The sequence below is a fragment of the Rhinoderma darwinii genome, chromosome 6 (genome assembly GCF_050947455.1).
Source record: "Rhinoderma darwinii isolate aRhiDar2 chromosome 6, aRhiDar2.hap1, whole genome shotgun sequence".
NCBI lineage: Eukaryota > Metazoa > Chordata > Amphibia > Anura > Rhinodermatidae > Rhinoderma > Rhinoderma darwinii.
Window position 1 is genome coordinate 83288479 of NC_134692.1, and position 25088 is coordinate 83313566.

The window sequence follows — 25088 nt, forward strand, 5'->3', positions numbered from 1 at the left end:
AAAAAAATAACATACCTTTGTATTAGTTGCTTAAATAAACTCTGCATCCGCTCTTGAAAGGCTTGCTTATTTTTTGTAATTGGATCTTCACCATCACATGTAAGTTTTTGCTCCAACTCCTCCAATTTCTTTAGCTGCTGGCGAACTTGTTGGAGGCTCTTAGCAATAGAGGTGAACCTGCAAAACCACGTAATACAATAAAAGTCTATTAATTTATCAGTAAAAAAAAAGTGTACCTAAATTACAAAATTTTTCAGATTGTGCGATTTTTTTGGGCTACAAGGCATTAAAAGATCTGGAGAATACATACCCTTGTAAATATGCCTATTTGGCTGATATTATGGACGCAAGTCTAGAGCGAGTATTGCTGCTGAAGGAAGTATGGGAATAAGAGAGCAGCAAAGGCCAGACAAATTCTTGAGGCGGCAAGAGATTCTATTATTATATAGACAGACAGAGTCAACTATCGTTGACACTGTGAATACCAATTGTGTGTTGTCTCCTGAATGTTCATGTTTGGCATATTGTGTATTGAATAGACAAACCGTTGGTTAACAATAATCTTTTGGACTCACTACATCGACGATATCTTTATGATCTGGCAGGGAACATCTGATCAGCTAGTGAGCTTCATTTCACAGCTTAATTGCAATAACAAAAGTATCAAATTAACATCCAAATGGAGTAAATAAGAAATAGATTTTTTTGATATTTCAATCAAACCTGATAATGACAACTTTATCCAAACAGATCTGTTTCATAAATCCACATCTACCCATTCTCTTCTTCATGCAACGTCATTGCATCCTAAACAAACCATTGAGGAGATACTGATTGGACAATTTCTAAGGATGAAAAAAGTATGCTCAACCGATGAAGACTTTATTGCAGACCTTAGGATCTTAAATATTTTTGGAATGGGGCTACAGCAATCGCTGCATTTAAAAAGCTCTCTAGAGCCAGACGAACACCTAAGATCCAAATATTGCAACCTAAAATTCAATCTCAAACAGTGAATAAGGTAAGGTTTATTTCAATATTTAATACCAACTGGAATGGGATGCGTGAGACACTTACAAAATACTGGCCAATATTACAAAAAGATTCTATACTATCAAAACTGGTACATAATCATCCTGCCATGACAGCAAGACACTAAAAATTTGTGAGATATTTTAGTGAAAAGCCAACTTGTACCAGAAAAACCAGCAAACATTTGCGATGCACCCAGTCCAAAATGCGGTTGCAATCCATGTGGCGACTGCATAAGCTGCCCTAACACAGAGAAAGCACTTATCTTTCAAGATGTGGATAATTCACAAATATTCAAAATAACATGGCCAATCAATTGTGCCACCAAGGGAGTCATTTATTATGCCATTTGCCCCAGTCCAAAAATCTACATTGGCATCACCTCTCAGGAACTGATATGAAGAGTGAGGAAAAATATGCGATATATACAAGTAGAGGATATCGAAAAATTAAAAACTATACCCAACCATAGGTTGTTTAAAGTTAGGGGAATCGATCACAACAATTTAGGTATCACAGGGGAGATCTCAAAAAAAGACTACTACAATGCGAGTGAAAATGGATATGGCGTCTCAATACGATGCAACCCAAAGGTCTGAATGAGACAATGGGTTCAGCGGCATTTATCTGACCATTATCGGTATGGTTGTTATACTTTGTTGTTGCATATATGATTTTTAGGTTGTTTTTAATTATTTTTATTTCATTCAAAATTGTTAAATCCTACTATTGAGTGTTATTTTTCACCTTTACTTCTGGGGCCACAGCTACAGCTACACATATATATATATTTCTTCAGTAATTTACCTCAATAATATCAAACATCAATATGAGGAAATACTATGTCTCCGAACTTAACTATCAAATATCTACATATAGAATTTCTTCTACTCTGGCCAGGTTCAGTGTCACTATTTTATTTTGGCTATTATCAATATTTTGTTTCTTCTTGTTCTCTATAATCTATTGTATTTTATTATTCAATATTTATTTGTATGTTTTATACTTGCATACATATGTCGACACACATTATTTATGTGTGTACACATATGTAATAACATATATCTACCTATTCACATATATAATCATTTTATGATGACATGATAATTCACCCTTGTAATATTAATAACGCTCCTGTTTTATCTCACTTCCGCAGTATGATTTGCTGCAATATTAACAGCATGGTCTGCTGTAACACCCACAAACCCTTTACACTCCCCCCTGTTCTTATATATTTTTTTTAATTTAAATTATTGGTTTGTAATATATCTTTAACCCCTTAGGCTGACGCCTTTTCACGTGAGCCTAGTCTAAGTCCTGCACGGGTCTCCCGTGCAGGCTGGAGCCGGGGCTCTGCTATCTGATGATAGCTGGGCTCCTGCTCCAACACCCGCGATCAAAGTTTACTTCGATCGCGGCCGTTTAACCTGTTAAATGCCGCCGTCAATAGCGACCGCGAAATTTAACTTGTTTACAGAGGGAGTGAGCTCCCTCTGTCACCCATCGGCGGCCCGCAAATGCAATCGCGGGTCTCCGATGGGGTGTCATGGCAGCCGGGGGCTTGATAAAAGCCCCCAGGTCTGCCCTGGACATATGCCTATTAGGACGCGCATTATAGCAGCGATTGGAAGATCGCACAGTAAAGTCCCCTAGTGGGACTAATAAAATAAGTCATAAATGTGAAATAAAGGTTAATAATAAAAATGACAGTAAAAAGTGGTTTTATTTAGTAAAAGTGTAAAAAAAAATAAAAGTACACATATATGGTATCGCCGCGACCGTAATGACTGCATTAATAAAGTTAATATGTAATTTAAACCGCAAGCTGAACACCGTAAAAAAAAACGCAAAAAGCAATGGCGAAATTGCCCCCCAAAAAAGTCATAATAAAAATGAATCAATAAGTCCCATACACCCCAAAACAGTACCAATCAAAACTACGTTTCATCCCGCAGAAAACAAGCCCAAAAAATCACTACATTGATGGAAAAATAAAAAAGTTACGGCTCTTGGAAAGCAACGATGCAAAAACAAATAATTTTAGTTCAAAAGTGTTTTTATTGTGCAAAAGTCGTAAAACATAAAAAGCCTCTACATATGTGGTATCTTTGTAATCATACCGACCCATAGAATAAAGATAACATGTTATTTACACCGCACAGTGAACGGCGTTAATTTAAAAACGCATAGAACAATGGTGGAATTTCAGTTTTTTTTTATAATCCCCCAAAAAAAGTTAATAAAAGTTAATAAAAAAATTATATGTACCCTAAAATGGTGCTATTAAAAAGTACAACTAATCCCGCAAAAAACAAGTCCTCACACAGCTATGTAGACGAAAAAATAAAAAAGTTATAGCTCTTTGAATGCGACTATAGAAAAATGAATAAAATAGCTTTGTCATTAGGGCCTAAAATGGGCTGGTCCCTAAGGGGTTATGTGATTTTGGATATTAATTAACATCATTATTTATAATCGATTATATTTATAGTATATATAGCAATACACCTTTTGCATCACTATTTATCACTCATTTACTTTTTTCATTCTTTTTTTATATACAGTGAAGGAAATAAGTATTTGATCCCTTGCTGATTTTGTAAGTTTGCCCACTGTCAAAGACATGAACAGTCTAGAATTTTTAGGCTAGCTTAATTTTACCAGTGAGAGATAGATTATATATAAAAAAAAAAAAAAGAAAATCACATTGTCAAAATTATATATATTTATTTGCATTGTGCACAGAGAAATAAGTATTTGATCCCCTACCAACCATTAAGAGTTCAGCCTCCTCCAGACCAGTTACACGCTCCAAATCAACTTGGTGCTTGCATTAAAGACAGCTGTCTTAAATGGTCACCTGTATAAAAGACTCCTGTCCACAGACTCAATTAATCAGTCTGACTCTAACCTCTACAACATGGGCAAGACCAAAGAGCTTTCTAAGGATGTCAGGGACAAGATCATAGACCTGCACAAGGCTGGAATGGGCTACAAAACCATAAGTTAGACGCTGGGTGAGAAGGAGACAACTGTTGGTGCAATAGTAAGAAAATGGAAGACATACAAAATGACTGTCAATCGACATCGATCTGGGGCTCCATGCAAAATCTCACCTCGTGGGGTATCCTTGATCCTGAGGAAGGAGAGAGCTCAGCCGAAAACTACACGGGGGGAACTTGTTAATGATCTCAAGGCAGCTGGGACCACAGTCACCAAGAAAACCATTGGTAACACATTACGCCGTAATGGATTAAAATCCTGCAGTGCCCGCAAGGTCCCCCTGCTCAAGAAGGCACGTGTACAGGCCCGTCTGAAGTTTGCAAATGAACATCTGGATGATTCTGAGAGTGATTGGGAGAAGGTGCTGTGGTCAGATGAGACTAAAATTGAGCTCTTTGGCATTAACTCAACTCGCCGTGTTTGGAGGAAGAGAAATGCTGCCTATGACCCAAAGAACACCGTCCCCACTGTCAAGCATGGAGGTGGAAACATTATGTTTTGGGGGTGTTTCTCTGCTAAGGGCACAGGACTACTTCACCGCATCAATGGGAGAATGGATGGAGCCATGTACTGTCAAATCCTGAGTGACAACCTCCTTCCCTCCACCAGGACATTAAAAATGGCTCGTGGCTGGGTCTTCCAGCACGACAATGACCCAAAACATACAGCCAAGGCAACAAAGGAGTGGCTCAAAAAGAAGCACATTAAGGTCATGGAGTGGCCTAACCAGCCTCCAGACCTTAATCCCATTGAAAACTTATGGAGGGAGCTGAAGATCTGAGTTTCCAAGTGACAGCCTCGAAATCTTAATGATTTACAGATGATCTGCAAAGAGGAGTGGGCCAAAATTCCATCGAACATGTGTGCAAACTTCATCATCAACTACAAAAAACGTCTGACTGCTGTGCTTGCCAACAAGGGTTTTGCCACCAAGTATTAAGTCTTGTTTGCCAAAGGGATCAAATACTTATTTCTCTGTGCACAATGCAAATAAATATATATAATTTTGACAATGTGATTTTCTGTTTTTTTTTTATATAATCTATCTCTCACTGGTAAAATTAACCTAGCCTAAAAATTCTAGACTGTTCATGTCTTTGACAGTGGGCAAACTTACAAAATCAGCAAGGGATCAAATACTTATTTCCTTCAATGTATATATATATATATATATATATATATATATATATATATATACACATATTCCATCTATCATGTGTGCAAACCTCATCATCAACTGCAATAAACGTCTGACTGCTGTGCTTGCCAACAAGGGTTTTGCCACCAAGTATTAAGTCTTGTTTGCCAAAGGGATCAAATACTTATTTCTCTGTGCACAATGCAAATAAATATATATAATTTTGACTATGTGATTTTCTTTATTTTTTTTTTATATAATCTATCTCTCACTGGTAAAATTAACCTAGCCTAAAAATTCTAGACTGTTCATGACTTTGACAGTGGGCAAACTTACAAAATCAGCAAGGGATCAAATACTTATTTCCTCCACTGTATATATATATATATATATATATATATATATATATATACACATATATATATGTATATATATATAGTAGCAGTGCAGCTACTGGACAGTGCAGGTCTATGGCAAAAACTGTCCAGTTTCAAGCTACCAAGGAGCATGTACAGCAGAGAGGGTTTTCTCTGCTGTTGCTTGGGTGTAAGACCCGGAATAGGGCCTGGTTTGCGGGAGTGTGAAGGAGAAGGGCGGGCTTCCACTTCATACAGACAGTCCGTGTCTTGGGCCGTCTGATGAGCCTAGTTAGGCTTCACCTGAGACGGTTCTTTGAATCAGGTGTGTGCTATTCACACAGGGCTCTCAGTCTGGCGAAGACAGGCATGCTAGCCTGTAAGAGCTGCCTCCGCCACCCATACACTTTTTCCACATATATTTTTGATAGCACAACATGTAGCTCTGATATAAGTTTTGAGACTCTTTAACTATGTGTATCTAGGTATATTTATATACCACATTTTTTAATATACTAATGAACGGCCATTAAAATGTGGCTCCCCTACGCTTACCCCGCTATTATGGCCATGAATAGCGTTTTAAACGGTTTTGTATATTTTAACATACCTTGTATAAGACTTCAATGCTTGCTCTATATTATTTATATTGTTTAATATCTGTCTTGGCCTCTACGTGTCATAAGTTTATCTACAAAGATTCGCCTTCATTGACATGTGCATTAGATGAGGCCATCTCTGCCTCCGTCGCACCATGGTGAGAGTGCACGTGACCGTGTCATTACGCGCTCACGTGCCCCACGCACATGCCGCGCCGCACGCCTGACTTCTGGTCGGGGGTTGGACACACTACTGTGCCCAATAGTTTATCGGTAAGCGCAACATTACTACTCATTTATTCCACACCTGGCCTAGTTTGTTCTACTATTGGCTGTTCCACCTTTAAAAGGCACTATGTTCTACTATAGCGCCACCCCCAGATAAAGGCAAGTGCATTTAAATGCACAGCATGGTGCACGCCAATCTGTTGCTCTGCTCAACTATTACAGTATGGGTCAGTATGATTGTTGTGCTTTACTGATTTTACCATGGGCATATATATATAAATAAGCTTTTGAATTGACCAACCACATTCAGTGGACCCCTAGGTTAACAGCATGTACAATACCTTTGTTTACTCCCATATCTATTAGAGCACTTTGAATAGGCTGTCCTATTTTTTGTGTGGCTGTGGACTGTTTTTATATGTAATAATTATTTGTCAAAGATTTTTTGATACTCAATAATTGCTATCTGCATCCCTTTTTCATCTTTGGTATATATCTTGTCATGATGCAGGCAATATATATTTGTCTCCTGATCACCTCCTAAAAAAACTATCCATACATATTGTTTGACATTATTTGGTGGTTGATCACTACTATATTTAATGGTTGTATTTTGGTAACATTGGTACCAATGACAATGAGAATTATTTCAGGGAATTAGGATAGAAGCTCAAGTTCAACACTATAAAGTTAGTGTTTATAGAAATAATACCATTAGTAGGGACAGGCTGCACTTATGAGGAGGGCACAGCTGGGCTGGGGAAAGAATGGTTGGATGATTGGAGCAATTTTTAACCTCCTAATGACAGGGCCTGAAAAGGCCTTAACCCCTTAATGACTGCCAATACGCCACTTCGCGGCAATCATTAATGGGCTTTATTCTAGGTCGCCGCCTTTTCACGGCGTCACAATGTCCTGCATGGGTCTGCCTAATGACAGCCGGGCTCCTGCTCCAACGGTAGCAATCAAAGTTTACTTAGATCGCGGATGTTTAACCCCTCAAATGGCGAAGTCATTAGCGACCGCTGCATTTGACTTGTTTACAGAGGGAGGAGGCTCCCTCTGTCACCCATCGGTGGCCCCGCAAATTCAATTGCGAGCATCCGATTGGGTGCCATGGCAGCTGGGGGCACGTCCTAATAGATGCCTGTCAGTATTACACTGAGGGTATGTTCACACAAGGTCATTACGCCCGTAATTGATGGACGTATGTTGGCCGCAAGTACCGGACCGAACACAGTGCAGGGAGCCGGGCTCCTAGCATCATACTTATGTATGACGCTAGGAGTCCCTGCCTCGCTGCCGGACAACTGTCTCGTACTGAAAACATGACTACAGTACGGGACAGTTGTCCGGCAGCGAGACAGGGACTCCTAGCATCGTACATAACTATGATGCTAGGAGCCCGGCTCCCTGCACAGTGTTCGGTCCGGGACTTGCTGCCGAAATACGTCCGTCAATTACGGACGTAATGACCTCGTGTGAACATACCCTCACAGGCAATAATGCTCTGGTATACGAAGTATACCAAAGTATATCTGCGATCTAAAGATGGCATAGTGAAGTCTCCGGGTGAGACTGAAAAAATAATTAATGTGAAATAAAAATGTATAAAAAGGTACACATAAAAAAAAAAAATGTTGCCACATAAAAACATGGTTTTATTTAATAAAAGTGTAAAAAGAAATAAAACGACACATATATGGTATCCCCGCAATCGTAACGACTCAAAAAATAAAGTTAGCATGTTATTTAAACTGCAAGGTGAACGCCGTAAAAAAACCTGCAAAAAACAATGTCAAAATTGCTATTTTTTCCCATCCCCCCCCAAAAAAACAATAATAAAAGGTTAATCAATAAATCCCATTCAGGGCCGGCCTTGGGGATGTGTGACATGTGCCTTTGCACAGGGCGCATCACTCCAGCAGGTGGACGGGGGCTCTGCGTTGGCTCCCTTCCCCTGCTTTTTCACTCAGTGGCGTCGCTACCGCTGTAGCAGCCATAACGGCTGCTAGAGGCGACATCCATGGGCGGCGGCGCCGCTAGCAGCGGCTGCGGCTACTACAGTGGTAGCGACGGCTCTATAGCGGAGCAGGGAGGTATCTTCCTGCTCTGCTATCTACTGGCGGTTCTGTAGCTCCCTGAAGGAGCGGAATCCCCGTGTGGACGGGGATTCCGCTCCTGGAGTGCTCCTCTTGATGTCTCTGTCCATATATGGACAGTGACATCAGGGGAAACTCCTGAAGTGGAATACCCATCCACAGCGTTGCAGACACTGTGACCGGGGATTCCACTCCAGGAGAAGCCAATGACGTCACTGTCCAAAAATGGACACAGACGACAGGTGCTTCTCCTGGAGTGGAATCCCCGGTCACAGAGTCGGCAACGCTGTGTTCGAGGATTCCGCTTCAGGAGTTGCCTCTAATGTTACTGTCCATATTTTTACTTTGTACCATCCGCAGCGCACTAATTTATGGAAAAGGCCTGTGGGGTGAAAATGCTCACTACACCCCTTAATAAATGACTTGAGGGGTGTAGTTTCCAAAATGGGGTCACTCCTCAGGGGTTTGTTTTATTTTTTCCCATCAGAGCCCTGCAATTGTGAACCAATTATTTGTAAATCGCCAAATTAGGCCTGAAATTTACATGGTGCTCTTTCACTCCTGAGCCCTGTCAAATGTCCAGGGGAAAGATTAGGGCCACATGTAGGGTGTTTCTAAAACCAGGCAACACAGCATTATTAGAAAGCTGTCTTGTTAGGGTGGTACTTGCTGGGCACCACATATTGGCATATCTATGGAAAAAATCCCATTTTCACTCTGCAACATCGAGTGCACACTAATTTCTACAAAACACCTGTGGGGTTAACATGCTCACTATACCACTGGTTGAATGCATTGAGGGGTGTAGTTTCCAAAATGGGGTCACTTCTGGGGGGTTTACAACGTTTTGGTCCCAAAGGCGCACAGAAACCAATCCAGCAAAATCTGAACTCCAAAAGCCAAATGCTACTCCTTCCCTTCTGAGCCCTACTGTGTGCCCAAACAGCAGTTTATGACCACATATGGGGTATTGTCGTACTCTGATGAAATTGCTTTACAAATGTTGGGGTTCTTTTTATCCTTTATTTGTTGAGAAAATTAAAAATGTTGAGCTTAAATTACGTCTTATTGAAGAAAAGGGATTGTTTTTATTTTCACTGCCCAATTCTAATAAATTCTATGAAAAACATTTGTGGTCAAAATGCTCACTACACCCCTAAATGAATTCCTCAAGAGGTGTAGTTTCCTAAGTGGAGTAACTTTTCGGGTGTTTTCATTATTTTCGTCCCTCATGAGCTTTGAAAATGCAACATCGCTTCCGCAAACCATTCCTGCTAAATGTGATTTCCAAAAGCCAAATAGCTCTCTTTCCCTTCTAAGTCCTGCCGTGTGTCCAAACAGCTGTTTATGACCACATGTGGGGTATTGTTTTACTCGGGAGAAATTGCTTTACAAATTATGCTGTTCTTTCTCCTTTAGTCCTTGTGGAAATGAGAAAAAAAATAGCTAAACCTACATTTTCTTCGAAAAAATTTAGCTTTCACTTTTCACGGCCTACTTCCAATAATTTCTGCAAAAAAACTGTGCGGTGAAAATGCTCACTATACTGCTAGATAATTTCCTTGAGGTGTGTAGTTTACCAAATGGGGTCACTTTTGGGGGATTTCCACTGTTTTGGCACCGCAAATCTGACATGGTGACTAAAATATATTTTAATAAAAAGAAGGCCCCAAAATACTCTAGGTACTCCTTTGCTTTTGAGGCCGGTGCTTCAGTCTATAACCACGCTAGGGCCACATGTGGGATATTTCCTAAAACTGCAGAACCTGGGCAATAAATGTAGAGTTGCATTTCTCTGGTAACATTTTCTGTGTTACAAAAAAAATGGATTAAAAATGAATTTCTACAAAAAAAAACATGAAATTTGTAAATTTCACCTCTACTTTGCTTTAATTCCTGTGAAACGTCTAAAGGGTTAAGAGCACTTTCTAAATGCTGTTTTGAATAATTTGAGGGGTATTTTTAAAATGGGGTGACATATTGGGGGTTTCTAATATATAAGGCCGTCAAAGCCACTTCACAACTGAACTGGCCCCTGTAAAAATAGCCTTTTGAAATATTCTTGAAAATTTGAGAAATTGCTGCTAAAGTTCTAAGCCTTGTAACGTTCTAGAAAAATAAAAGGATGTTAATTAGCAACAATTTTGTTTGGTATAACTGCCTGTCTTACAAGCAGATACATTTAAATTTAGAAAAATGCAAATTTTTGCTATTTCTCACTCAATTTTGGTGTTTTTCACAATTAAATATCGAATGTATAGAGCAAATTTTGCCAGTAACATAAAGTCCAATGTGTCACGAGAAAACAATCTCAGAATCGCTTGGCTAGGTAAAAGCATTCTGAAGTTATTACCACATAAAGTAAAACGTCAGATTTCAAAAATTAGGTTCTGTCAGGAAGGTCAAAAGTGGCCAAATAGGGAAAGGTTAACAGTCTGGAGCATTTATTGGTAAATAACCAAGGAGTGGGCAATAACAGTATTATACTGATTTGACCTTGTTAAATCCTTATAATTTAGCTTAACAGAACGATGAAATGCTGCAACAAAGAAAAACAGTGGACAATAATGGGGGCCTTTAGGGGCTTAGCTATAGAGGGTGCTAAGGTAGTAGTTTCCCCCAGTGCCCTGGAGTCTGAAAGGGCCCATAGTATCCTTTGCCACATTAGAAGACACCTATATTATAAAGGACACATGGTAGGCTGAGGGCCCTGTCACAGATTTTGCATCGGAGCTTGAAGTTACGCTTCTGAGGTCCTTATTACTGCTGGTGCTAAAGCTGTATGATTTTATACACAATTCAAGGCAATTATTTCAGTTAGTAGATAAGGAGATAATTTGCTGGATTAGCTCTTATAGACCAGATACAATATAAGCAGGTCCAGCAGCAGTGGTAGGTAATATGGTAAGTTTTGTAATAATATACAAAAAAACTGTGCAAAAGTAAGCTGCAAAGAACAGAAATTTTGGACAAGCCAAATTCAATGAACTAAGGGAAGCACTTAGGCCTTATGCACACGACCATAAGGGTATGTTCACACTACATATTTTCGGCCGTTTTTCGGTCCGTAAACGGCCGAAAAACAGTCATTAATTCAGAAGCAGGCACCTCCAAACATCTTCCCATTGATTTCAATGGAAAAAATGGCGTTCTGTTCCGAAAGGGCGTTTTTTTTACGCGGCTGTTTTGAAAAGCGGCCGTGTCAAAAACACCCGCGAAAAAGAAAAACAGCTCCAAAAACAGGTGGAAAAAACGCAGCGAAAAATGTGAGTTGCTAAAAAAAACGTCTGAAAATCAGGAGCTGTATTCCATTGAAAACAGCTCCGTATTTTCAGATGTTTTTTATTCAGCGTGTGAACATACCCTAAGGCTGGGTTCACACGACCTATTTTCAGACGTAAACGAGGCGTATTATGCCTCGTTTTACGCCTGAAAATAGGGCTACAATACGTCGGCAAACATCTGCCCATTCATTTGAATGGGTTTGCCAACGTATTGTGCAGACGACCTGTAATTTACGCGTCGTCGTTTGACAGCTGTCAAACGACGACGCGTAAATGGACTGCCTCGGCAAAGAAGTGCAGGGCACTTCTTTGCCACGTAATTTGTATCCAATTTTTTATGTAATTTGGATACACAAGACTAATATTAATATAATACAGCACAGCCAAACCCAAACTACTTCGGCAGGTTAAATGCATCAGACATGCAAAAATGCATTAAAAATACATGGTGTAAATATAGGTAAAAAGTATATGCAAAACCACATCAAAAATGCTCCAAAAGTGCATATACAACACATAGTGTGAATATAGGTAGAAAAATGCCCTGATAAATTCTTACCAGGCATCCGCTATATAAACACAAAGGATCTATTATATCAGTGGTTTAGATTAGAGGGTGATTGGATCGCTGATGTGGGATTAGTTTACCTGCATTTCGTGGGACGTTACCCCAGTGCTTATACCCAGGGGAGATTCTGTGATGAACTATGTAATTTGGTCACACGTCGATTTCACTCTCTTTCACATATTTATGTCGGCACACCACTAAGTAGCATACGAGTTAAGTTGTCTAGCCTCCAGGCAACGCATGATGATGGTGCTGCTACATTTTCTAGCTAAGTATGCAGAGGGTTAAACATCAGCTGTGAGGTCTTTGGGATATGTCCTCCCTTTCAGTATATCATCAGGATGTTTTCAAATGCTCCCAGGTCTCTGAAAACGTGCCGGCCCCTGGAGTAGTTCTCCAATCATGGGAGGTTGTGACACTGGCCGGCACATGCGGCTGGAGTCCACCATCAGGGCTCTGGCAAAGCAGTTTTCACTGCTTTTCATGTACTTTATTATTCATCAACAGCAGTTTTTACTGCTCTTAATATCCGCATCGATCTCCTGAGGATCCCCAGATAATAGATCTATAAGATGAGATAATGGTCTAATTTTAGATACTATTGTTAATGTGTACAGTACCAATTGGTGTTCACATTAATGGGTGCAGTCAGTTACCAGGTAGTATAGAGTGGATATATCAACTATTTGAGTAGAGTTAGGCCTCATTCACACGGCAGGGTTTCCCGGCCGGGTGCCGGCCGTTCATAAATCGGCCGGCACCCGGCTGCATTAGGAATGATAGACCCCTAATGGGGCTATTCACACGACCGATTTTTTGACGGCCGGAAAATCCGGCCGTCAAAAAATAGGACATGCTCTATCTTTGCCCGGGCACCCGGCCGCCCGGCTCCCATACAAGTCTATGGGGCCGGGTATTACACGGCCATCACCGGAATGTGTTCCGAGTGATGGCCGGGTTTCCCGGCGCTTGCGCTCTATCTCCTCCTCCTCACAGCGCAGAGTGCATGTGAGGAGGAGGAGTTGATGCCATTCTGACGAATGGCATCGCTGTACACGGTGTTGCAGGGCCGGGGTGTACAGCAGGTGGAGGGAGCGCTGCGCTGGCTCCCTTCCCCTGCTTGTTAAAAGCACCCTGGCTCGGCGACACCTTCGATGGCGCCGCTAGTAGTAGTAGCAGCTGCTGCTGCTGCTACTACTGTTGTGACGCCACTATAGCAGAGCAGGGAGGTATCTCCCCGCTCTGCTATGTGCTAGCCGCACTTTAGCTCCTTGAAGGAGCGGAATCCCCGTGTTTTCGGGGATTCCGCTCCTGGACAGAGCGCTTGATGTATCTGTCCATATCTGGGCAGTGACATCAGGGGAAACTCCTGAAGCGGAATCCCCGAACACATGGGGATTCCCCTTCAGGAGCTGCCGCTGATGTCACTGTCCGGATCTGCCCGGCCCGGCACGGATGCATAACTTTATGCAAACCGGCCGGGCAAAATGGCCGATTTTACCGGCCGACACTCGGGCTCGGGAACGACCCGGTCGTGTGAATCCCGCCTTAGCCAGTTTACCCAGAACATCATATGGATACCCAGGTAAAGGCTCTCTTCTTTTTTCATCAACAACCTCTCTATACTCCATTATTTTGTCTTACGCCTGTCTACACAGGGTCAGATAGTGGCATAGGTAGCTGGTCTGACATAAATGCCCTGTAAAGTTGCTTGTGGTGGATGTCACTAAACACAATTTATTGTAAAATATATTGAATAAATTAATTTTTAGTTCCTATCACCATATTCCTGTTCAGTCAGTGATATGTTTTGTGGTATAAGTGGATATACTTAATCTATTTCAGTGATACATGCAAAAGTATATAGAAGTAGTAAATCTATAACTGATAACCAGCATGGATTCCTGAAAAATAGGTTGTGCCTAACAAACTAAGTGCAAATCTGGATGCTAGTAATGCGGCAGATGTGGTATTTCTAGATTTTCCAAAAGTTTTGATTCGGTACTTCACAACAGCTTATTACTGAAGCTTCAGATGCAGGTAACTCTGTGAACATTTAATTACATGGGTAAAGAATTTGTTAGGGGCCAATTCTGCTAGTCACAAAGATAAATACTCTTACAATACACTTCTAATTGTGGTACTCTGTAGCCACTACCCCTACACCAATGGCTCCTTATATCCTCTCTCCCATTTTTCCCTAGATGTCATAGATATATATTTTCTCTCCCTGGAACAACGAGGCCTTGGTGGCTATATTCTGGCAGGGACTGTCTTCTGAGATTAAAGACGAGCTTACCGCTCGCGATCTGCCATCTACCCTGGATGATCTCATCCCGGATTGATATTAGGATCCGGGAGCAATCCCAAGAGGTTCACCGGGAGATAAGATTTCCTAGACTAGACCCTACTTTCCAGCAATCCCTTGTGTCCTCATCAGTTATTCCACCAGAGGAGCCTATGCAGGTGGACCGGGTCAAATTGTCTACCCAGGAGAGACAACGCAGACGCACTTCAGGACTTTGTCTGTATTGCGGCCTCGGATGCCATGTTGTGCATTTGTGCCCCCAGAAGCCAAAAAACCCCAATGCCTAGGATTGGTAGGAGAGAAAACACTAGGCGGAACGACACTAAATAAAAAATTCTCTTCCATACTGACCATTCCTGTGACCATAGTGTCTGGCGAGAAGACACACCGGGTCTCTTCCTATCTGGACTCTGGATCCGCGGCAAACTTCATCCAGCAAAACCTAGTGGATCATCTCCAGTTGCCCACTGTTCCTCTGGAGACGTCTTTGGCTTCAGCCTTGGTGAATGGCCTTCCTCTGCCCGATCCGATCGTGTGAAACTAAGCCACTGAAGCTCCACGTTGGAGTCCTTCATTCTGAACTGATTACCTTCCTTGTCTTGCCTAAAGCAGTCAATACGGTTCTACAGGGCCTGCCTTGGCTCCATTTGAATGCTCCAGTCCTGGATTTGAATTCCTGAGAAGTTCTCCAATGGGGCCCCAAATGATCCCATCGCTGCCTGTTACAGATCCATCCCGTCCAGCCTACTGACTCAGTCATTAGCGGGATTACTAATTTGTCCCAATTTGCAGACGTCTTCAGCAAAAAGGAGGCTAAGATGCTTCCTCCACACTGGTCTTACGACTGTCCGATTAAACGGATTCCAAGTGATCTATCTCGATGATATTTTGATTTTCTTTCCAGATCCGACGACTCATCGTAGGCATGTCCGTCAAGTTCTGCTGCGATTAAGGGAGAATCGTCTGTATGTCAAGCTAGAGAAGTGCGTCTTTGAAAAAAATTATCTGCCCTTCCTCGCAACATCCTCTCGGATCAAGGTCTCAAGATGGATCCTGAGAAAGTAAGGTCCGTCCTGGAATGGCCACGTCCTCGGGGCCTGCGGTCCATACGGCTTTTTTTGGGGATTCGCCAACTTCTATCGGCAGTTTATCCCAAACTTCTCATCACGGACGCTCCCATCTCTACCCTTACCAAGAAGGGAGTGAATGCGAAGGTGTGAACACCAGAGGCAGGATCTGCATTTAATAGCCTCAAGAGTGCCTTTACCTCAGCTTCAATCCTGCATCATCCTGATGTCTCTCGACAGTTCTCGATGGAGGTGGACGCTTCTTCTGTTGGTGCAGGTGCACTTCTGTTCCAGAAAAGATTCAAAGGAAAGGCAGTGGTGTGTGGCTATTACTCAAGACTTTCTTTCTCTGCTGAGCGCAATTACCCTATTGGGGATCGGGAGTTATTGGCCATCAAATTGGCTCTGGAAGAGTGGAGACATCTGCCAGAGGATGCAGCTCATCCCATCCTGATATACACCGACCACAAGAACCTCACTTAACTCCAGTCAGCTCAACGGCTAAACCCCTGTCAAGCCAGGTGGTCGCTGTTCTTAACCCGTTTCCAATTTGTGCTCCACTACCGTCCTGCTGACAAAAATGTGAGAGCCGATGCCCTATCCAGGTCGTTTGAAACAGAGGACATTGTGGAGTCCCCGCAATGTATCATAGACCCGTCCTGCATTATTACAGCTAATCCTCTGCAAGTTAGAGACGTCCCTCTGGGGAGGACTATTGTGCGGTTGGCAGACAGGAGGAGAATCCTTCGCTGGGGAAACTGCTCCAAACTGGCTGGACACGCAGGTGTTTGTAAGACTCGAGATCTGATAACTCGTCATTTCTGGTGGCCCACGCTGCCCAAGGATGTTGTGCACTTCTTCCTGCACTGTGAATGCTTCTAACAAGGTTCCTCACTCCAAGCCTGCCGGTCTGCTCCAACCTCTGCATGTGCCCAATGTCCCCTGGCACCATATTGCAATGGACTTTGTCACTGACCTTTCTCCCTCAGTGGGATGCAATACGGTCTGGGTGGTGGTGGACCGGTTATCAAAGATGGCTCATTTTGTTCCACTGACTGGCCTTCCTTCTGCTCCTCGACTGGCTCATCTCATCATTCAGCAAATCTTCCGCTTGCCCCTTCACATCGTGTCTAATTGGGGGGTTCAATTCACCTCAAAATTCTGGAAAACCCTTTGTAAACTCCTGGATTTGAGATTGGACTTTTCCTCAGCCTATCATTCGAAGTCCAATGGTCAAGTCGAGAGGATTAACCAGGTCATGGAGAATTATCTCCGCCACTTCATTTCCATGCAGCATGATGACTGGGTACAGCTTCTTCCATGAGCCGAATTCTCGTACAACAACCACACAAGTGAGTCCACCACTTCCACACCATTCTACATTGTGTACGGTCAACATCCTGGAATGCCTCTTTCTGTGTCGACTACATCTCAGGGACCTGCCACTGATTCTGCATTTGGGGACTTTCGGCAAATCTGCCAACAGACCCAGTCTTCTATTCTGCTGGAGGTCGATCGCATGAAGCGAAAGGCGGATAGAGGAAGAAGAGAGCCGCCCCAATATCTTCTGTGTACAAAAGTCTGGCTGTCCTCTAGGAATATCCGTCTGAAAGTGCCTTAATGCAAATTTGCTCCCAGGTTCCTCTGACCTTTTGAGATCCTGCAACAGATTAATCCTGTCTCCTATAAACTTCAGCTGCCTCCTACCCTCAAAATCCCCAAATCCTTTCATATGTCCCTCCTGAAACCTGTGGTGCTTAACCGCTACAGCAAGACTCCTAGTTCTGCAGTTGCTCCCAGCGGTTCTTCCGATGTGTTTGAAGTAAAGGAAATCCTGGACTGCAAGAGGGTAGGAAAAAGGACTTTCTATTTAGTGGATTGGAGAGGGTTTGGTCCTGAGGAGAGGTCCTGGGAGCCAGAAGAAAATCTTAATGCCCCTTACCCTCACAAAGAAACTCCTCTCTCGCCCTGCACCCAAGAAGAGGGGACGGTACTGTAACGGCCATGGTCGCAGACCCCTTTCTTCCTGCCGACGTCTTTCTCTCCAGAGATGCCAGCACATGCGGCCGTCATGTCCTGCAGTTACCACTAGGGTGCGGGCGCGAGCTCATTCCCGGCCTTAAAGGACCAGCACACCCACATGTTAAGAATGAACTATTTAGTGCCAGATCCATGGACTATAAAAAGGGCCCCGTTCTTTCATTCCTTGCCTGAGCGTTGTTTGTATTCCTCTGTGAGTCTTGCAAATGGCTCCTTTGTCGTTTCCTGTTCCCAGTGTTCCCGTGCCCTGCTACCTGTATCCCGTGCTGTATTTGTTCCTGTGCCCTCTATAGTGTTGGAGTCGTGTTGTGCCGTTTACCACATCTGGTGTCCTCTGTCACGCTTTGTATCATCTGCCATCTGAAGTTCCATCTGTGCCTAGCCACTGCGACTGTCTAGACTATTCAGGTACCCTGCTGGACTTTGTATTGATTGGGTACTCTGTTGTTTGGCCAGCTGCCTCCCCACTACGGCGGTGCAGTCTAGTGGGTCCACATACCCACAGATTGTGACCATAACTCTTACAGTAGATATTCTATTATACCTAGGTTAGGCCATCGACCTATGTGTCGCATAGTTGTCCCCATCAGTCAGCTCACTAATCCTTGTGCACTCCAGTTGGAGTTATTTACCCAGTAAAATTTCTCTCAAGAGATACTAGATCAGGAATTGTGCACGGCACTAATCCCTGGTAGGATTAGAATCTAAGTTACCTGATGACCCTTACTTCCACACTCTCATAGTAAATAGGTATTTCCCCTAATAGAGACTACGTAAGTCAACAATCATACGCAGTATTGGCCCCTGCTAGTTTGCGAATCTATGTTCGTGCACTTGCACTGTAACTCTCTCTGGTGACGCTTAATTAGAATTCCCATTGAAAAAAGGTTAATTCTAAATAGAGACTAAGTCAAGTGTCATGTGCAGTATCAGCTCTTGGTAGGCTTAGAAACTAAGTCTGTGCACTGGCGCACCTTAGCCTTCTTTTTATGCGGAATCACACTACCAAGGTTCTTGCTCTAGCGCAGTAGCACTGATACTAATTAAATTTTGGAACTATGTTCATGGGCATGTGCCCTTGTGTATACTTGGCACATTGTAGCACAGGTTGATACCTCCAGCGCATGTGCCATAGTCCTTCTATTATTGGCTACTGGTAAGAGTCTGCTATTTGACTTATCAGCTGTCCATCATCAAATAAGTGGGCTTAGCCTCCTGTACAGGCTGTGATTGTTCCCATCATTAGGACCAGCCCATATTACGCGACCTTAAGGTTATAAATATGGGAAGTTATTAGACCCAATAGCCCTGAAAACACAGTGTCAACGACAAAACATGTTGGGGGCTTTGAATTTTAACGTTAGTGTGTCAATCTGACAGTTACTACTTTATTGTACAGCCAACTGTAGCCTCTTACAGCACATAGCATGTTTGCTTCACATACCTAGTAGCAGAAGAAAGTTACATCATCTGCACTGACTATCTTCACCATCAGACCACATTGGGTTTTTAAACTTTTTTTGTGGCTCTTTAGAAATGTATTTAATAAAAAGTTATGTTTTATTAGTTCATCAATATGTAATTAGGTAAACTGGGAAAAGGGCATTTTTTTTCCGCCTGACAGCAATTAGTTGTGAGAGGTAAATATATTTTTACCCGTCAGCTACCTGGGTCTTTAACACATTTGGTTGTAATAGGATCTGTTTTAGGCACAATTCTTTTTAATCTTTTTATTAATGACCTGAATGGGATTAAAAGCAAGGTGACATTATTTTGCTGATGACACTAAACTTTGTAGGATACTAAAAAAATGTATAAGCTGACTGTAATGTCGGGGTAGAGAGACAGAGAGGTGAGCCCTAATCTACCCGCCACTCAGTCCCTGCCTACTTGCACGGCCCGTCCTAGGCGACGGCGCACAACTGGGCGACAGTCCCTACGCTCAATATGTGCACGACAGACAAACAGACAAGGGTACACAGAAGCTAAGGGAAATGGAGCAGTTGCCCACGGCAACACCGTGAGCAACAAGAGTAATGTACGAGCCGAGTCAAACCAGGAGTGTACGAGGTATCAAACGCAGAGCAGGACCGTAGTCAGTAAAGCCAGGGTCGATATGAAGCAGAGGTCAGTAGTATTAGTGTCACGATGCGGGGTATGGACCCACAGGGCCGTACCGCGTAGCGGGGATGGCAGCTGGCCAAACCGGAAAGTACACAGTTCAATGGTTCAGCGAGAGTACCTGAGGCAATCGTAGGCAGTGGCGAGGTGGACACGTCCAGAACCAGGCGGTGGGAAGTCGTTCAGTGAGGCGTAGCAGGGTAGCGTAGACTGTAGCACAGCACGGTAGGTAGCACAGCTCGGCAATAGCATGAGTAGCACGGAAACAGGATACGGGATACGGAATACAGGAGCAAGGTACACTGGGAGGCTGGAAGACACTGGGAGACCATAAGCAAGACGAACAACGGGAAAACGAACAACACTCTGGCAAAGGGCAAGGGGGCAGAGCCCTTTTTATAGTCCAGGGCATCCTGGGCCAGATTACAGTTTTTACAAAAACGCGCGCACTGGCCCTTTAAGGCCATGCACGCGCGGGCGCGCGCACCCGCCGGAGACACTCGGAATCCGGAAGAGAGTGCCGGCGCCTGACTGGGGGACGACGCTGCAGGCAGGTAAGCTGTCCATGGCCACGGCCGTCGGGGTTAACGACCGATCGACGGGCCGTGGCCATAGACGTTACAGTATCCCCCCTCTTACGCCCCCTCTTCTTGGGACCAGAGCAAGAGAGAAACTTCCTCACAAGAACAGGGGCATCGATGTTCTCCTCTGGCTCCCAAGACCTCTCTTCTGGGCCGAACCCACTCCAGTCCACCAAATAAAATGTCCTTCCTCCCACCTTCTTGGTAGCCAGAATCTCCTTTACCTCGAAAGTCCCAGATGGGCCGGCAGGAACCACTGTGGGACTAGGAGTCCTGGAGTAGCGGTTCAGGACCACCGGTTTTAGCAGGGAGACGTGAAAGGAGTTAGGAATCCTGAGAGTGGGGGGGAGCCGCAGCTTGTAGGATACCGGGTTAATTTGTAGCAGGACTTCAAAGGGACCAAGGAACCTCGGGGCAAATTTACATGACGGCACCTTCAGCCGGATATTCCTAGAGGACAGCCAGACTTTAGTCCCTGGAAGGAACTGCGGAGGCGCCCGTCTTCTTGTGTCTGCCTTTCTCTTCATGCGGTCCACCGCCAAGAGGATAGAAGATCGGGTCTGTTGCCATATCTGTAGAAAGTCCCTGAAGGTGGAGTCGGCTGCAGGCACCTGGGACATTGTAGAAACAGGAAGAGGTATACGAGGATGTTGGCCGTAGACGATGAAAAATGGACTGGATGTGGTCGACTCACTGGTGTGGTTGTTATAGGAGAACTCTGCCCATGGGAGCAACTGCACCCAATCATCATGGCGCCTGGACACAAAGTGACGTAGGTAGTTCTCCATAATCTGGTTAACTCTCTCGACTTGCCCGTTGGACTGGGGATGATAGGCCGAAGAGAAGTCCAATTTCACACCAAGGAGCCCGCAGAGTGCTCTCCAAAACTTCGAGGTAAACTGGGCACCTCTGTCCGAGACAATATGCAGGGGCAATCCGTGCAGACGGAAGATGTGCTGTATGAAGAGGTCAGCCAACCGCGTAGCAGACGGCAGAGCGGTCAACGGGATGAAGTGAGCCATCTTGGAAAATCGATCCACCACCACCCAGATCACACTGCAACTCGCAGAAGGGGGAAGATCCGTCACTAAGTCCATAGCGACATGTTGCCACGGGGCAACGGGCACAGGCAGTGGTTGGAGCAGGCCCGCAGGTCTGGAGTGAGCAACTTTATTTGCTGCACAGACTGTGCAAGAGGAGACAAAGTCCATGACATCTTTGGGCAGCGTGGGCCACCAGAACTGACGGGTGATTAAATCTTGGGTCTTACGAGCACCCGCGTGACCTGCCAGCTTAGAGCTGTAACCCCAGCGAAGAATTCCTCCTCGGTCAACCAGACGCACAAAAGTCCTACCCGGAGGAATGTCTCTGACTTGCAGGGGATTCACAGAGAATATACAGGATGGGTCAATGATATTCTGTGGAGATTCCATGGCGTCCTCGGTTTCGAAAGATCTAGACAAGGCATCGGCCCTCACATTCTTGTCGGCGGGACGGTAGTGGAGTTCGAACCGGAACCGAGCAAAGAACAACGACCACCTGGCTTGACGAGAATTCAACCGCTGGGCCGTCTGTAGGTAGGTCAAATTCTTGTGATCCGTGAAGATCAGGATAGGGTGAACCGCGCCTTCCAGTAGGTGTCTCCACTCCTGCAGAGCCAGTTTGATGGCCAGTAACTCCCGGTCCCCAATCGAGTAGTTACGCTCTGCGGGAGAAAACAGCTTGGAATAGTAGCCGCATACCACGGCCTTGCCTTTTGGTCTTTTCTGGAACAAGAGTGCACCAGCACCCACCGAGGAGGCGTCCACCACTAACGAAAACTGTAAGGATACGTCTGGATGGTGCAGAATGGAGGCAGATGTGAAGGCTTTCTTTAAGGATTCAAATGCGGCTTCAGCCTCCGGAGTCCACATCTTGGCATTCATACCTTTCTTAGTGAGGGTGGAGATAGGTGCTGTCAAAGATGAGAAGTTGGGGATGAAGAGTTGGTAGAAGTTGGCGAATCCTAGAAAGCGTTGGATGGCCCTTAAGCCTTGGGGGTGTGGCCACTCCAGGACGGCTTTTACCTTCTGGGGATCCATCTTGAGACCCTGATCTGAGATAATATAGCCCAGGAAGGATAGAGACTTCTTCTCGAAACACACACTTCTCCAATTTGGCGTAAAGTCGATTCTCTCTTAGACGGAGCAACACCTGGCGGACATGACTTTGATGAGTTACTGGGTCTGGGGAAAAAATCAGAATGTCATCGAGATACACCACAACACAAACATACAGGAGATCACGAAAAATGTCATTGACAAATTCTTGGAATACTGCGGGAGCGTTACACAGGCCGAAGGGCATGACTAAGTATTCGTAATGCCCATCACGAGTATTAAAGGCAGTCTTCCACTCGTCACCTCGACGCATCCGGATCAGATTATAGGCCCCACGGAGGTCCAGTTTAGAAATTTTTTTTGCCCCCCGTATGCGATCAAACAGTTCAGAAATTAAAGGCAGAGGATACCTGTTCTTCACCGTGATCTGGTTTAGGCCTCGGTAGTCGATGCAAGGTCGTAATGATCCATCTTTTTTTTTAACAAAGAAGAACCCTGCTCCGGCCGGGGATGAAGATTTACGAATGAAACCCCTCTCCAGGTTCTCCTTGATGTAAGCCGACATGGACTGGGTCTCTGGCAAGGAGAGAGGATACACTCTACCACGAGGAGGAGACGATTCCGGAACCAGGTCGATTGGGCAGTCATATGCTCGGTGTGGCGGCAAGGTCTCGGCCTCCTTTTTATTGAAGACATCGCCGAACATGGAGAAACAGAGGGGCAAACCTGCCAACGACTGAAGAGGAGCGGGCTGTGGTGACTGGATGTGACTCAGACAGCGGTCAAGACACTTCGGGCCCCACTGGAGAACCTCTCCAGAGTTCCAATCCAGGACGGGGGCGTGCAGACGAAGCCAAGGCAACCCCAGCAGCACGGGGTTGACGGCCTTGGACAGGACGAACAGAGAGATGATCTCAGCATGAAGGGCTCCCACTTGGAGTTTCAACGGCTTGGTTATGGACACAACTGGGTCTGGTAATGGCAGTCCATCCACCGAGGCAACGATCAACGGCCTTTCAAGCGGGATAGTGGGCAACTGTAGGAGATCCACAAGATCCTGGCAGATGAAGTTGGCTGCAGAGCCGGAGTCCAGATATGCGGAGACCTGATGAGACCTCTCGCCAGCAATGATGGTTACAGGGATAAATAGTTTGGAGGAGAGTTCTTGCTTCAATGTGTTGACGCCCAGGGTTGTCTCTCCAACCAAGCCTAGGCGCTGGGGTTTTTTGGTTTGTGAGGGCACAGACGCACGACGTGGCCAGCGAGGCCGCAATATAAGCACAGTCCAGAGGTGCGCCTGCGCTGTTTCTCCTGGACCGATAATTTTAGTCGGTCAACTTGCATCGGAAGCAGGCAAGAGGGGTTGCTGAAAGTTGGGCGCCAGTCTAGGGCGCCGGCGCTCCTGACGAACCTCATGGGATCTCTCCCTCAGCCTTATGTCAACCTGTGTGGCAAGCAGAATCAAGTCGTCCAACGCGGGAGGCAGGTCTCGAGCAGCCAGTTCGTCCTTGATCTCGGGCGACAGGCCATGCCAATAGGATGCCACAAATGCCTCATTGTTCCAGGATAGCTCTCCTGCCAGAGTCCGGAACTGAAAAGTATACTCGCCCACGGAGTTGTCCTCTTGGCGAAGGTTGAAGATGGCGGTGGCGGCTGATGAGACTCGCCCTGGCTCCTCAAAAACGGTTCGGAATATTCGTGCAAACTCCTGGAAGTCTCGGGTCTCGGATCCCTGACGTTCCCAGATAGGGTTAGCCCATGCCAGGGCCTTGCCGGTCAGGAGGGAGATGATAAATGCGATCTTGGCTCCATCTGACGGAAATGCCCGAGAGTGCAGGGTAAAATGAATGTGGCATTGGTTCAGGAACCCCCGACAAGCACTGGCGTCTCCATCGAACTGAGAGGGCAATGGCAGCGAGAACCGAGGGTCCGTACAGGAACTGCCAGGAGGAGCAACAGGAGGTTCGGCTTGAGGAACTTGCATAGAAGCAGGAATGGAGGCAACTAGCGTCCCTAGCTGCTTCGCCATAGAGTCCACGGCCACGAGGAGCTGGTCCTGCCTAGCTCGGAGATCCAGCAGATCCGCCTGCATGGCTTGGGAGGGTGACAAGCCCTTGAATTGGCCAGCGGGGTCCATGGCCAGAGCGTACTGTCACGATGCGGGGTGTGGACCCACTGGGCCGTACCGCGTAGCGGGGATGGCAGCTGGCCAAACCGGAAAGTACACAGTTCAATGGTTCAGCGAGAGTACCTGAGGCAATCGTAGGCAGTGGCGAGGTGGACACGTCCAGAACCAGGCGGTGGGAAGTCGTTCGGTGAGGCGTAGCAGGGTAGCGTAGACTGTAGCACAGCACGGTAGGTAGCACAGCTCGGCAATAGCATGAGTAGCACGGAAACAGGATACGGGATACGGAATACAGGAGCAAGGTACACTGGGAGGCTGGAAGACACTGGGAGACCATAAGCAAGGCGAACAACGGGAAAACTAACAACGCTCCTGCAAAGGGCAAGGGGGCAGAGCCCTTTTTATAGCCCAGGGCATCCTGGGCCAGATTACAGTTT

The 25088-nt window shown here is 45.0% G+C and overlaps 1 protein-coding gene across 2 annotated transcripts in view; it reads right to left on the reverse strand.

Annotated features, from left to right (window-relative positions):
- STAT1 (signal transducer and activator of transcription 1) overlaps positions 1 to 25088 on the reverse strand; it is a 1010933-nt gene that overhangs the window by 605960 nt on the left and 379885 nt on the right. For both annotated transcript variants that reach the window (XM_075829995.1, XM_075829994.1), the window contains exon 9: positions 16 to 177. In XM_075829995.1, coding sequence (XP_075686110.1) covers positions 16 to 177 — 162 coding nt within the window. The remainder of the gene's footprint in view (positions 1 to 15; positions 178 to 25088) is intronic.